This window comes from Anabrus simplex, chromosome 5, assembly GCF_040414725.1.
Source record: "Anabrus simplex isolate iqAnaSimp1 chromosome 5, ASM4041472v1, whole genome shotgun sequence".
NCBI lineage: Eukaryota > Metazoa > Arthropoda > Insecta > Orthoptera > Tettigoniidae > Anabrus > Anabrus simplex.
Window position 1 is genome coordinate 238967465 of NC_090269.1, and position 16541 is coordinate 238984005.

A 16541-nucleotide genomic window follows, 5' to 3' on the forward strand; every position below is an offset into this window, starting at 1 on the left:
ATCGTAGTATCACGAACTATTGTTTTACTGCTGGATGCCCTTCCTGACTAAGATTTTAAATCGCAAGAATTTGTTTTAAGACTCAAGTCTTGTTATGTTTCTTTTCGTAATCTGCAAGTCTAAACAAGCATATCGCTGCACACTCTTGCCTTCACGATGCGTGTTCGATAATTGTTTTCAACTAGTTGCCCTTCCTGACGTCAAAGAACTCGGATTAAGAATCTGTCGAGAATCGAGGATTTACAGCTAGATGCTCGCCGGATACCCTTCCCGACGGCATAAGTTACCAGGATTTGAATCGCGGTATCCATCATTGTGTCTGACTTGCAAGCTCACGCGTATTTTTATTTTTTGCTGAGATATCATGCTACTTCCGTTCGCCAGCTAGAGCGGAAACTCGCAGTACTGCGTCTATTTCATCTTACAACTTGGAGGAGACAACATGTGTACATATAATTTATGATCTTTCACCCTCCCTTAAAAAACATGTAAGTATCTCGGAACATTCTTATCCGTGTGTGTTGCAAATACTAAGCGAGTGAGCCGAGCGAGTTGGCTACGCAGTGTGCTTTCTTGACTTTCGTATGAGTGTATTCACAATTACTAAGCGTCTTAGCAGTGTGATGAACGAGTTAGCTACGCGGTATATATTTTTTTTATTTTCGTACTAAGCAAATCATTTGAAGTGTTAGTCTTGTTAGTTTCAATCTAAACAAAGGTATCCCTTAACATGTTGTACAGTGTTCGGTTCTACTTGTTTCGTGATCTGAACGCATCAATCAATGTTCTGATTACATGTTGTATCGAGTGCAGTGTTCAATTCTAGTCTTGTTATGTTTCAAGCTGATCTTCTTAGAACAAAGGTATCCCCTAACATGTTGTACAGTGTTCGGTTCTACTTGTTTCGTGATCTGAACACATCAATCATTGTTCTGATCGCATGTAACGACATCGAGTGCAGTGTTCAATTCTAGTCTTGTTATGTTTCAATCTAAACAAAGGTATCCCCTAACATGTTGTACAGCGTTCGATTCTACTTATGTAGTGTTCTGAACACACCAGACAATGTTTTAATCACATGTTGAAGTTAACGACATCGAGTACAGTGTTCGATTCTACTTATTTTGTGTTCTGAACACATCAATCAATCAATGTGCAGTGTTCAATTCTAGTCTTGTTATGTTTCAATCTAAACAAAGGTATCCCCTAATACAGCGTTCGATTCTACTTATGTAGTGTTCTGAACACACCACACAATGTTTTAATCACATGTTGTATCGAGTACAGTGTTCTGAACACATCAATCAATGTTCTGATCACATGTTGTATCGAGTACTGGCTGTCTCATAAGGAGCTATGTATAGCCGCCATCTTGCGCAAGCATCCTTAGGGCGTCTCTAGTCATGGATCCTTAAGCCGCCTCATAAGAGCAACCACCATCTCGCGCAAGCATCCCTCATAAGGAGCCTTGTATAACCGCCATCTTGCGCAAGCATCCCAAGGGCGTCTATGTATAGCGATCATCTTGCATAAGCACCTTTAAGGAGTCATGTATAGTCACCATCTTGTGCAATTAGCGTCGAGAGAGGACTGATGTAGAATTTTTCTTTTTAAATTATCCGCCACCACATAGAGTGTAGCACTGAGGTTTGCGATGTAAGATGGTGGATGACAGCTGCGCGTAGCACGTAGAATTTGCCGCCACCACATAGATGGCAGCACGGTGCTCTCTTGATTAAAGATGGCGGATGACAGCTAACAGAACTTTTCAAATTGCCCGCTACTACAGAGAGCAGCACGGTGCTCTGTTCATTAAAAGATGGCGGATGACAGGTGATGAAATTGCCTGCATGATAGCAGCACCGTGCTCTATTGATTAAAGATGGTGGATGATAGCTGTCATAAAAAGCACGTGGCTTTGTTTACTAAACAAGAGCACATAGATTTTTTCAAATTGCCGCCACCACATTTCAAAGGTATCTAGCTAAAGAGCGCAGCACTGAGGTTTGTGATGCAAGATGGCGGATGACAGCTGTCAGAAAAAAGCACGTGAGTTTGTTTCCAAACAAGAGCATGTAGAATTTGCCGCCACCACATAGAGGGCAGCACGGTGCTCTCATGATTAAAGATGGCTGCTGTCACGTGGAATTGCCTGCCACCACAAAAGAGGGTAGCACGGTGCTCAAAGATGGCTGCTATCAAAAAGCATTTTTCAAATTATCCGCCACCACATTTCAAAGGTAAGTAGCTAAAGAGGGCACCACTGTGCTCTATAGATTAAAGATGGTGGATGACAGCTGTCAAAAAGCACGTGGATTTGTTTATCTCGCGCTAGTAAGGTTAAGTTGGTAGCACTAAGGTTTAAGCCCGTTAAGATGGCAGCACTGCGGATGACAGCTGTGACGAATTTACATCTACTACGATAAAGAGGGCAGCACTGTGCTCTATAGATTAAAGATGGCGGATGACAGCTGACAAAAAAGCACGTGAGTTTGTTTACTAAACAAGAGCACGTGGAATTTGTCGCCACCACATTTCAAAGGTAAGTAGCTAAAGAGGGCAGCACTGTGCTCTATAGATTAAAGATGGCAGATGGTAGCTGTCGAAAAAGCACGTGAGTTTGTTTCCAAACAAGAGCACGTGGAATTTTTCAATTTGCCGCCACCACATAGAGGGTAGCACTGTTCTCTCTGGATTAAAGATGGCTGCTTGTCGAAAAGCATTTTTCAAATTATCCGCCACCACATTTCAAAGGTAAGTAGCTAAAGAGGGCAGCACTGTGCTCAAAGATGGCGGATGACAGCTATCAAAAAAGCACGTGGCTGTCAAAAAGCACGTGGATTTGTTTATCTCGAGCTAGTGAGGTTAAGTTGGTAGCACTAAGGTTTAGGTCTGTCAAGATGGCAGCACTGCCGATGATAGGTGATGAAAGAGGGCAGCACGGTGCTCTGTAGTTTAAAGATGGCGGATGACAGCTGTCAAAAAAGCACGTGGCTGTCAAAAGCACGTGGCTTTGTTTACCACACGCTAGTTAGGTTAAGTTGGTACTACTGAGGTTTAGGCCCGTCAAGATGGCAGTACTGAGGTTAGCGATGCGTTGTTGTCGATGACAGCTGTCAAAAAGCACGTGGCTTTGTTTACAAATCTGTCAAAAAGTACGTGGCTGTCAAAAAGCACGTGGATTTGTTTATCTTGCACTAGTTAGGTTAAGTTGGCACTACTGAGGTTTAGGCCCGTCAAGATGGCAGTACTGAGGTTAGCGATGCGTTGTTGTCTGTCAAAAAGCACGTGGCTGTCAAAAAACACGTGGCTTTGTTTACCTCATGCTAGTTAGGTTAAGTTGGCACTAGTGAGGTTTAGGCCCGTCAAGATGGCAGCAGTGAGGTTAGCGATGCGTTGTTGTCGATGACAGCTGTCAAAAAGCACGTGGCTTTGTTTACAAATTCAAATCTCGCGCCAAAATTCAAATTTCCCGCCAACATTCAAATTTCCCGCGGGCGGCGGAGGCGGAGGCGGCGGAGGAGGCGGCGGGAGGAGGAGGAGGCGGCCGAACTGTCCAATTATACTACTTATTATTATTATTATTATTATTATTATTATTATTATTATTATTATTATTATTATTATTATTATTATTATTATTATTATTATTATTATTATTATTATTATTATTATTATGATTATTATTACCCGCATGGTTGCCATGGTCGTTAAGGCGTTGAAGTCTAAACGATCTAGCACCGTGGTTAGTCGGTTCGAGTCCCGTTGGTCGAAAAAATATGTTCACCATCAGAATGTTGGCCGGCTGGGTAGGAGAGTTGTTGGTATACAATGTCTTATCACTACATTACGTGCTAACAGCCCTGGATTACATTCCAAACTTCTCCGCAGTGCTCATATAGAGTGAGGCCATATGACGCTGTTGACGGTGATTCGTCCGTCGGATGGAGACGTTAAACGTTGTGTAAACCCCTTGGTGCTCTTCGACAGGAGTAGGCTATGTGCCGGTAGCGGGTTTCACCCTCTCCCTTCCTACTACCTTATATCACGTCATTCATTTAATCTCGTTAACTCCTCTGATGAAGTTTACATCAGGAAGGGCATCCGGTTATAAAAACCCGCCACGACAGATTCATCTCACCTCATACCCAACCCCGTAGAGAAACGGGGCAAGGGTTGAACAAACATCTATTATTATTATTATTATTATTATTATTATTATTATTATTATTATTATTATTATTATTATTATTATTATTATTATTATTATTATTATTATTATTATTATACATACATACATACATACATACATACATACATACATACATACATACATTATCATTAAAGACTGTTACGCCTTTCATTATTATTATTTTTTTTGCTAGGGACTTTAGGTCGCTCCGACACAGATAGGTCTTATGGCGACGATGGGATAGGAAAGGCCTAGGAGTTGGAAGGAAGCGGCCGTGGCCTTAATTAAGGTACAGCCCCAGCATTTGACTGGTGTGAAAATGGGAAACCACGGAAAACCATCTTCAGGGCTGCCGATAGTGGGATTCGAACCTACTATCTCCCAGATGCAAGCTCACAGCCGCGCGCCTCAACGCACACGGCCAACTCGCCCGGTATTATTATTATTATTATTATTATTGTATCAATAACTACATACATCATCATCATCATCATCATCATCATCATCATGCAGTCTGCAAGCTGAACTGCCATCTGCCTCAGACCTCCCGTTGTCCTGCTGACCTCCCCGCCTCTCGTCTCTATAACTTTGCTAACTTGGTCTTACCATGTTAGTATTTACCTTCCCAAAGACCTTCTCCCTTCTACTTTTAGTTCGGGGCTGCCCCAAACCATCTCATTCGTTTTGTCTAAATGTCTATCTTTAGAACTCTTTATTCATTTCTGACTTTACCCTGGGAATGACAGGATCAACAGCAAGGACTGGATAATAATAACTGGCGATTTCAAAAGTAAGAATTGGAAGTTGAACTGCGGGATATGAGAAGTTCATGGATAAATGCGAGGAAGATAATGAGAGCTAATAGGAATGAGAAGCGTATATTGTACAGTACTCCAGTGCTAGTATAGGACTAGCAGTTACACAGTCATGCTTCGAGTATAAGGCTATCACCAATACAGTCCGGCTCCATGGCTAAGTGGTTAGCGTGCTGGCCTTTGGTTGCAGGGGTCCCGGGTTCGATTCCCTGCAGGGTCGGGAATTTTAACCGTAATTGGTTAATTTCACCTGCACGGGGTCTGAGTGTATGTGTCGTCTTCATCATCATTTCATCCTCATCACGACGCGCAGGTCACCTACGGCCGTCAAATAGAAAGACATTCACCTGGCGAGCCGAACATGTCCTCGGACATTCCTGGCACTAAAAGCCATACGCCATTTCATTTCACCAATACACACGGAACAATGAGGGAGAAGGGTACCAGATTCAAAACAAACTAAATCATAAATGACAGTGAATTCAGAAAATCTATTTGGAATGTCCGGGCATTCTAGGTATTTTGCGATGATAACGCACAGACATCTCGCTCGGTAATTCAAGGAAAATTCAGCGAGGATGCTATGAAGATGAAGGCCAGGTAGTGAATACTAAACTAGACCAGGTCTATTTTTGAAGACGTATATTGCCATAGGATTGTAGTCTTCATTTTCTTCTTCTACTACCGCTTTTCCCACACTTGTGGGGTCTCTGGTGCCAACTATGTCGCACATCTGGATTTAGTCCTGTTTTACGACCGGAAGCCCTTCCTGACATCAACCCTATGTAGAGGAATGTGATCACTATTGCGTGATTTGTGTGGTGGTTGATAGTGCGGCGTGTTCTCTGAAATGAAGACGAGAGTATTTGGACAAACACAAACGCCCAATCCCCGAGCCAGAAGAATTAATCAAACGTGATTAAAATCCCAGAACCCGGAAACCTCTGAGCCGAAGGCCTCAACGCTAACCATTCAGCCAAGGAGTCAGACTGTCATAGGATTGTAATATAATGAGAAATATCAATTAAAGATGTTCTGTAGTAGAACCCTCCATCAGTTGAAATGTTAGTGAACTCCTTTCCCACCGGACGAGTTGCCCGTGCGGTTAGGGGCGCGCGGCTGTGAGCTTGCATCCGGGAGATAGTGGGTTCGAATCCCACTGTCGGAATCCCTGAAGATGGTTTTCCGTGGTTTCCCATTTGCACACTAGGCAAATGCTGGGGCTGTACCTTAATTAAGGCCACGACCACTTCCTTCCAATTCCTAGGCCTTTCCTATCCCATCGTCGCCATAAGACCTACCTGTGTCGGTGCGACGTAAAGCCACTAACAAAAAAACTCTTTTCCCAATATACCTTGAAGATAGTGATCACTATCCCGTTTCACCTATCCTTGAATTCCTGGACATAACTCACGAAAGTAGAAAAGAAACTAGACCGGACTTGAAATAGCTGGATTAGGTTTTATTTTTTACCTACGTTATGAGAGTCACACAGCACAATATTATGGTGAGCTATTATGGTTTGGAGTGTAAGACTCAATTCAGATAAATCAAATTACTTCTCTTCACACTTTGAATTCCTCTCATCAAATAAGTATACTTTCCGGTTTCTTTCTTACTATGTCTTTGCACCGTACTGTCTCCAAACGCTATTTCACAATCTCTGCTGCAAGGTCACGGAAGGATGCGAATTCCCGTAAGATATTTAAGGTGGATTTCCGACGGTACTACCTTCAGTCATCAAATTGACTTGTGAGATGAGCGGGGTATTACATATGCGAGTGAATGGTCAAATCTTGTTGTACTTATACTGTAATTAAATTTTCGGGTTAGTTTCTGGGTTATTGTTTTTCTGGCTTTTAAATTTTACATGATTATTGTTGTTGTCCTTGAAAAAGGTTCCATTATTTACAGAGGAAGCTGCACGCAAAAAACGATGGGAGAAAGGCTCCATAAACATTTGCCCTAAACCCAATATCTTCGAAGTTATGGTCCGCTACCACTACCGTCAAGGAGCATCATGTCTTGATTTACTCTTCACAATATATGGTCGAGGTGACCACCACCCACTGCAATTTAACCTTCCACTCTATGTCGCATGGAATCATGCATTCGTTGGATCACCCCTGGCTATTGCCGAATTGAATCACAGGTCGCCATAAACCGCATACACCAGGGTCTTTCCGTGTTTACAAAACCAAAAATGAGCAGGCCAAGGTATTGGCCCTCCCTGACCAATCCATCGCTCATGGAAGACCCGTGTTAGTCTTGTTCTTCAGGCTTCTCTTGTTCTTGCTTCTCTTTTTCATGAGATGTTTGCATAGGAACAGAACTTGTAGTAGATTTGGGCAAAGAAGTAGAATTAAAAATGTATTTCAGTGGTGTAACTTGTTGCGTTTTCAAAAATAAACCAGTGTCTACCTGAGTACGTTTAAGCTCTTCAAATGTTCGTAGAATATTGTTTCGAGCACGGATTATGTTTTGTAATCTCTTTGCTGGATGTTGTCATGGGGGCGTTTTTGATCAATTGGAGTCTGTAACTCTGTGCTGATGCATATCAAATGATCCAAACCCATGCGATACCCTCCATAACGAACATCACTTTCTTTATCAATAACTAAAAAGCCGTAGCGATGTGATGGCCGGCATATATCACACATTTTAAAGTCATTGAATGTCATATCAGTGTTGACATGATCATCATACACATGCCGCATGTTGCGCTCATCTTGCCGAAAAAAAAAACAATAATATTTGCGTTGTCGCGTACCAACTGCTTATGCATACGAGAATAGGTTTGACATAAATAGATGCAATTTACATATCTGTCATCCCATACTAAAGTATGCAGGAATAACGTTTTGCTGTTCTGTAGTGAAATCGTCAAAAATCATAAGAGACTTGGGAAGCACATCATCCGGTGATGGTACTTTCTTATGTGCTTTAAACTGAAAATATTTCAAACCATCTTTGACTAGATCGTGCATTACAGTATGTTGAATAGTATATAGTGGTTGATAGAGTGATTTTGCGAAAACGTAAATATTGTCTAAGTGTATGCCAGTTAAAGAGGTAATGAGTGTCAGTAAAAGATTTGTCTTCCCGCATCCCGATGGGCCAGTTATAATGCATCGAATTGTAAAAGGAAATAAAGTTCCATGACGTCTTTATTTAGTTGTAGCAGAACCTGGTAAGAGATGTGGCACTGTATCACTGACAGGTAGTGTGTCTTGCTGCTTTATAATGTTCATACTAACTGAATAATAAAGTAGCCCAAAGTAAAATAATATATATACGTCAAACGAAACAACAAGTAACTGTCAGTTCATAAATAGCTCTTGGCGAGTAAAGTCCTGTTCAGATCGGCGAAACAACGATATCCAAGCGTTATGAAGAAGAAAACTAAAACTGTTGGGTAGAAAGAAGTTGTAAAGGGTTGCTCGAGGGGAATACAATCAGCGAGTAGCCATTACTAAGGCACTACGCGCAGCAAGAACGAGAATTTCTCCAAAGTGCAGAGAAATGTTTTTTTAAACGTGCACGAATTACTTATGTACCAAAACAACCAGGATTTCTTCCTGCGTTGTTTGTTGGACTAGCAGCTTTAGGGTCTTTGCCGGGTGGTGCAAGTGCTGTAGCAAGAACTGTTAAGGCTGTAGAAGAAGCGAAGCAACAGTTGAAAGAGAGTGAACGTCATAACAAGACGGTGGAGGCAATTGCATTTGGAGGCAAAGGCGCACACATTAAGCTAGCGCCATACAAAAAAAAAGGACTTGGCATCTACATATCACAAAAAAACGTGTACTGAACGCAGTGCCACATCGAGTTCTAACCCACGAAGAAATGTTTACGTTTGCTAAACAACTAGGAATTCATTATTTTCGAGGTGTGTATATGCGCGATCAACCACCAGCATGCCCACGTTAACGTGACAGTACTGTAATTAACTTAGACAACAGTCGCGGACCTGGAACTCATTACGTTGCCTACGTAAAATGTATGGTATTTCGATGGCTATGGAGATTTGCCTTCTTCATTTGAGCTCATACGTTATTTCGGAAGCAGTGCAGACATTGTTTACAATAAAAACCGTGTGCAAAAATTCAATACACGCATATGCGTGCGATTATGTCTTATGTTCTTATATCAAATCCAGACAGTAGACAAAGAGCATCAGTGTGCGCGTGATGACCAACGGTGTAAGAACGTTCGCTATACGTGGAGAAGGACCTGAAACAACCGTCCACTTTAATCCACCAATCGGTCATCAGCCACATAGTCTTGGACGTGTGTCGTTTGAAAGGTACGATAAAATCTATAATGTGGGTGATGGCGTAAACAAGTTCTATTACGATGAGTATGTGCTAACGCTACCGTCAGGCATTTATTCAGTAGAAGATATTCATGACTACACTGAAAGTACGTTAATTGAACAGTTTAGTTATTAGAGTTTTAGTAATAATAATTACAAGTTCTCAATTACTGCGAGTAACATCACACATAAATGTGTTATTGTGTCTTAATTCAAGTTTGACTTCAAATTACAACCTGATTTGATTGGACCATTCCTTCGATTTTCGCCAAGAGAGCTCATACCAAACGTACGTTGTGAGTCTAATCAACCTATACCACTCTTCGATGATCATCATATAAACGTCACTGGTAATATTATTACAGACTTGCATAGTAATCAACAACATTCACACGTCCTGCACGACTTTATTATTACAGAGGAAAGTGGTTATACTATTCGTGGGAAACCATCAGTATTTCTTTATCATCCTGTGTCTGTAAAACACATTAGTAACATCACTCTTACGCTTGTGAATAAACATAATCAGCTCCTTAATTTAGATCGGCACACGTAAGTACCTTACAACTTCATCTTAAACCCGTATCAAAAAGTCTATAAAACACGGTGTACATTCAGGAGACATCCTACATGTTTGCGAAGACTCAACGAGTTAACAGATGACCATGCGCAGATTCTCCTAAATTTAGGTTATACGCTACAACAAAAAAATGGAAGGAGTGCTGGACGTTATGAATACAATAGAAACTCGTGAAGGTGTAGTACGAGGTGAGCTTCATTCGTATCAGCCTTTTACGCTTGGACCCAATAACAATGATGAAATTCGCTTTATCATCAATCAGCAAGATGTATACACCCTACCACACGAAAAATACCCCTATATTAAAGGACGCCTAGATAAGGCACATGGAAGTGGACCAAGCACATCTCAACTAAGCAACCATGGTGTAGCTTTTCTCTTTTCTGAAGTGCGATATGAAGTAAATAATGTGGAAATAGATAGATCGAAGAATGTTGGTGTTACAAGTGCAATGAAACTCTATCCTTCTTTTAGTGATGAATAGGGGCCGTATTTTTTGGTAATAACGATATGCACGAGTTTTTTTAATATCTTCTTTCTTGTCTATATATGACTTCCCAGGTACTAAAAATACCGTATTTTAGCAAAATTGAACTCGCGAAATATCGCGAATTTTGATTTATTGCGCGAATTGTGCAAATAATCACGAAATATACACCACTTGGTGCGAAAAATGCGAAATGGCACCGGAAGAGCTCTCCAATAAACGTTTAAATGCTTCTGAGAACTTGACTATCGTAGTTTCCTTCTCATTTGCTTGATACCGCTGTATATTATCCACAAAAATGCACATAAAGCGGTACGCACTGTGTATCGAAAGTATGTGTATTCAGTCAAATACAGTATTTGATTCAGTTTCGCGATCTCTAAGGCAGTCGATAAAAATCAATATATGTAATCGATTACAGCAAATAGCGTTGTGGTCGTAACAAGATACAAGATCGGTCGTAGATACCAGCAAATACAGTAGAGACAATACGCGACACTGAGCGAGATATCGAGGGGCAGCTATTGGAGCTCCCTCTAGCGGATAGACCTGAACAGTACTGATTCTCTCATAAGAGCACGTGTATTTTTGTGTGAAGTTTTTGGTGTTATTTATGCGTTTTCAGTGAGCTGACATAATTAAATAGTAGCGTGTGTCATTCCTTGATATCTCCTCTCAACATGAGGGGAAAGGTATGTGCTGTGTTTGACTGCAGTAATTACGAAGTAGAGAAAAATGCGCGGTCGTTCTTCAGGTTCCCTCGTGACGAGAACATGTAAGTAATATTGTGTTTGCATATATATTCTTCCAGTGACAGAGATTTTTATAGTACTTCATAATCTTCTGACCTGCTCGACCCATATTTTAACTGGTATAAAATGTAATACGCATATTTTATTGTATAGTGCAGCAGTTAACCTTCATTACCGATGTGTTGTTGTAGGTGTGATCTGTGGGTTTTGAAATGTCACAGAAGTGATTTGGAGAAGGTGTACATGAAAGAAGGGACGTTACGCTTATATAAGAATTATAAGATCTGTTCAGATCATTTCCAGGCCAGCGACTTTAAAAATCCTCGATTATACAGCCAAGGGTATGTTACATTTTTACCCTAATTGTACGTAAATATTCCTCAAAGCATCACTATCGACAACATTTTCATACTTTTCTTCCTTTAATCCCTCTTCTCAGATTAAAGCCGGAATTTTATAGTTTTTGTTTCTGTTAGTAGGCTTCATGTTAAGAGGAAAATTGTCCAGCTTTTAAATGTTAATTCATTGCATCATGTGTGTAAGGAATGTGCCAATATTTTTATTGACAAGTGTCTTAATGTGATGATACAATGTTTTTTAAATGAGAAAAAAGACAGTTCTAACCGTAAAAGTTCAGGAAGGAGTGCTAAAGCAAAAAAAAAAGGTACTGCATAAATGAAAGATCAAGCCATTTCACAGCAGTATAATTCTTCATTCATTTATCCAGAATTGCTTTAGCAACTTCGAAGTTAATATCTCAATACCACTTTCTTTTTAGACGTAATTTATTTATTCATTTCCGTATATACATTTCCATTGATATTTGAATTTAGCGCGATTTGTTCAGGTCAAGTCACTAGGAACGCCACCGTCGAATTGTCTCCCATTTTAGCAAGCCGAAATCCGTAAGTGTCGTGTATTGTCTCTGCTGTATTTGATACCAGCAGTGGGCAATGAGAGTTCGTTACTTACGAACATCTATCGGCAAATGTCCAACATTTAAGTATAAAAATGCCGAAAACTGAAGCCACAACAGGTTTTTCGAGGGCCGAAGAATACTACAGTGAGGGGTTCTATGTATTTGATGCTGCAAGAAAGATTCTAATGTATCAATAGTGTACCGGTAATATTCGTAAAGTTGAAATGTGTGATATACACTGCATAGAATCAGAATGAAGCAAATGAACATAATTCAAAGCGGCAAATAACAATCGGCGATACTTTACAGATCGTAAAGGTGTTGAAAAATTATAGAGAGCAATTTGTAATAGATACAAAAAAAGCATTCATGCAAACCACCATAGAAAAATAGGATATGAAGGAAGAGAATGAATATAAAAGGAAAGATAAATAAATCTGTCTTTACTGTAAAATATTACGGTGTTGGTAGGCCTATTGTATATAAATCGCCTGTTTGAGTAGTAATAATGTTATTGTTTTTATGTCCCACTAACCACTTTTACGTTTTCCTGAGACGCTGAGATACCGGAATGTTGTCCCGCAGGAGTTCTTTTACGTGCCAGTAAACTAGTGACACAAGGCTGACGTATTTGAACTCTTTCAAATACCACCGGACTGAGCCAGTATCAAACCTGCCAAATTGGGATCAGAAAACCAGCGCTTTAACCATCCGAGCTACTCATCCCCGACCGAGGAAAAAGAGTGTATCCATGAACATCTTCCAGAGCTATATGACTTTGCAAAATGCAATGAAAGAACATCTGGTTGAGGAAGTGAAAGAAGACAGTGTTAGCAAAGTTTTAGGAGGTTTTATGAAAGACCACAGTGAATTTGCATCCAAGTGTTCCCAAGCATTATGGTTTCAGACATCTAATGTGGTCAGCGAGAGGAGCTTCTCTGCTTACACAAAGACACTTTCTGACTGTCGCACAACTCTGCATCCTGATAATATGGATACCATGCTTAGTTCGTACTTTGGAGACAAGTAATTCAACGTCTAAAAACGTAGGCTATGTATAAATGTATATCACAGGGCAGATCACCTAACTTCATTTCGAAGTATCAGTGATTTATATATTTATTTCTATAACAATTTGCACATTTGGTTTTTCTAAGATTTAATAACAATGATACATTACAAGAGTTTACTTTAAAACCCCTTATCACAAAGTTAGTTACATTTATCCCATACACTACTACAAGGAAGATTTGGCAGGAAACATCCATCAGTATAACAATTTATTTCACGAAATACCTTCCGAAATAGTGTCAGTTTTAACACCGAAATCAACAGTTTTATTTCACCAAAAAATAAGGCCCCTAGTGATGAAGAAAGTAATATTTTACGGATGGCAGAAAGGTGTCTGAAATCTAATAACAACTGGAAGATTAATCAGGACGGCACTTTTCTGGCATGTTACAACATATTCTCGCCTTTGCTGATGATTTTAGACGTATTATAATCAACGCAAAACAAGAGCTAATTCTCATCCGTGATCGAACTGATTACAATTCTCTTAAAGCAGCAGAATAACCAGAGACTGGCTCGAAAATTACTCTTCATCGTATATTGTGGAGAATTCCACATCTAACATTATCTGCATTGTTTTTTGCATTTTATTCGGCTGATGATGACCCAGATTAGGGTCGAAACCGGTACCGCTTCCGCTTTTAATTAAATAGGAATGTAATACTACATTTCATATTTATTTGTATTGAATAGGTTGAACTACCTTATTTATTATTTCAATTTCATTATCTGACGAGAAAAACTTCGATCGCTCAAGATTGTAGAAAAAGATACACCATTGCCAATACGTTGTTTTTTTTTTTGCTAGCTGCTTTATGTCGCACTGACACAGATAGGTCTTATGGCGAGGATGGGACAAGGAAGGGCTAGGAGTGGGAAGGAAGCGTCCGTGGCCTTAATTAAGGTACAGCCCCAGCATTTGCCTGGTGTGAAAATGGTAAACCACGGAAAACCATCTTCAGGGCTGCAGACAGTGGGGTTCGAACCTACTATCTCCCGAATACTGGATACTGGCCGCACTTAAGTGACTCCAGTTATCGAGTTCGGTCTTATACGTTTTCGAATTTGGGAGCTGCATGGGTATCCTTTATTACCACCTACAAATAAGCATAGCTGGGCTGTTAAAACGTCACGTTTTATGACAAGATTGTGAATATTATTTGTGGATTTCAAACCCATCGTGAATTCAACCATGGAAAATATAGCTCACAGTTTGATCACTGTAAATTAAGAAATATTAGATCATATCTGAACGGAATTACGTATCCCTACGAAAACATGGACATTAATTTTGAGAAAAATAAATTAGGGTTGCTCTGTGACATGTTTTATAAATTCCAATCATCGTATTATTAGAAAGATGATCGTCCGATATTTTCTCCTGAAGAATTTAAAAATAAAGCACCGACTGTAGTTATAGACTGCTCCTATCATGAAGAATATATGAAAGAATTTCCAGTCGATATTCGTTTAGAATTTCAAACATCTGAAAATATTCCTGCTAACACAACAGCATGAGTGCTGTCACTTACCATCCACTACAAGAGTATCAATAAGGATAGCCCTTCATCGTGATCACTAGTGTGTGCATCTCCACCGTACACTATGGAAGGAAAGAAGAAAAAGACTACAAGGTTACAATCGTCTTGATAACAAACAAAACTGTGAATGTGCATCCTCTTCGGCTACCAGTGAAACTAAGACACTCCATCTTATTTACCTCACTCAAGTAAGTGAGGCTATTAAGATGTTCTTTAAACTTAGAACCTTATATCAGATGCCAAAATATCAGGATTTTTATCTACGCACGCTACTCCTTTCGCAGATGCCTAACTAGTACATGTCACATGGTACTCCCCTCTTTCATGTATTGTCTCTCTACATTTAGTTAACACCTTAGCCCGCACGAACCAATTTGAGATCATTGGGAATGTAAAAACAACACTAGCGACCTCAGATTAAAACGGCAATGATTCTTGAAACTGGTAATTCTTGTACCGAACATTCTTATCCCTGGCAATGATATCTAATGTTCACTAAGCTATAAAGATGGAAGAATTGACCACATCTTTTTGTACTTACAGTCCTCAACGACGAAATGCTGATTGTCTTTGTGATAATGCTGACCATTTTTGCGGATCACGTAAGTCCAGTAATATATAATATCACCCTTCTTCAGTTCCACGTTAGTGTCCTCGAAGACCCAGCGGCCGTTAGTCGGTGCCTCAACTTTTTTGAACAGGGTGCCTTGTTCCAGAAGAGCCAAGCGTTTATTTACGTTGCCATGGAATTCGAACTGTTTTAAGTCCTTTGGATCTGAAAATAGATACACAGAACACATTAGAGCATTTGAAGATATCTTCTCTCCTTTTTCTTTTTTTCTTTATTTCTTCTACGTCGCACTGACACAAGTCTTAGTGCAGCGATGGGATAGGACAGAAAAGGAACGAAGTGACCGTGGCGTGAAAATATGAAACCACAGAAAACCATCTTCAGGGCTGCCGACGTGGAGTTCGAACCCCCTACCTCCCGGAAGCAAGCCCGCAGCTACATGACCAAACTGCGCAGCCAACTCACTCGGCCATCTCAGGATAAGAACTATGAAAGGTGACCTGAAGCTGCTCAGAGAAGAGTTTGTGTCCAATTCTCCCTACTTAGGACATTTTTGTGGACGTAGAGCTAAAAAGCCAAAAGATAGACGAACTGGCAGGGGCAGATATCCAGGTGGGATAACGGTTATGATTAGAGAGGATTTGCAAGCTAGAATAATCCAAATAGAATCAGAAATGGAGGAAATGATGTGGGTCAAAATAAAGATGTACGATGAGAATGAGCCAGATTTATGTATTGGGTTTGTCTACAATCCTCCTGAAGCCTCGCCATTTGCGAAAAGGGATTTCTTTGATGAGTTGGCACTAGAAATTAATAGAATGCAAAATATTTTTTGGAGGCTAAAATGCATGACTAAAATCTCCATTCTTCAGGAGGGAGCATTAAACATTCTGATACCGAGTGAGTTGGCCGTGCGGTTAGGGACACGCAGCTGTGAACTTGCATTCGGGGGATAGTGGTTTCAAACTGCACTGTCGGCAGCCCTGAAGAGAGTTTTCAGTGGTTTACCATTTCCACACCATACAAATGTTTGGGTTGTACCTTAATTCCAGACACGGCCGCTTCCTTTCCACTTCTATCTCTTTCCCATCCCATCGTCAACTTACATCTATCTGTGTCGGTGAGACATAAAGCCAATTGTAAAAAAACATAAAGAAAAAACATTCAAATACTTCCAATAAATCAGGAATTAGCAATGTGAAGGTACTTGATGCAAGTATGAGAATTTTTTTCTAGTGGCTTTACGCCGCACCAACACAGATAGGTATTATGGCGACGATGCGACAGGAAAGGCCTAGGAG

At 40.3% G+C, this 16541-nt stretch overlaps 1 protein-coding gene and 1 long non-coding RNA gene across 4 annotated transcripts in view; one reads left to right on the top strand and one right to left on the bottom strand.

Moving 5' to 3' along the window:
• Positions 1-16541, top strand: part of LOC136873936 (uncharacterized) — a 102981-nt gene that overhangs the window by 19467 nt on the left and 66973 nt on the right. The gene's annotated exons all lie outside the window — the stretch shown is intronic.
• The window catches only part of LOC136873933 (uncharacterized), a 223359-nt gene that overhangs the window by 11894 nt on the left and 194924 nt on the right, over positions 1-16541 (bottom strand). For all 3 annotated transcript variants that reach the window (XM_067147296.2, XM_067147295.2, XM_067147294.2), the window contains one exon: positions 15211-15444. In XM_067147296.2, coding sequence (XP_067003397.2) covers positions 15211-15444 — 234 coding nt within the window. The remainder of the gene's footprint in view (positions 1-15210; positions 15445-16541) is intronic.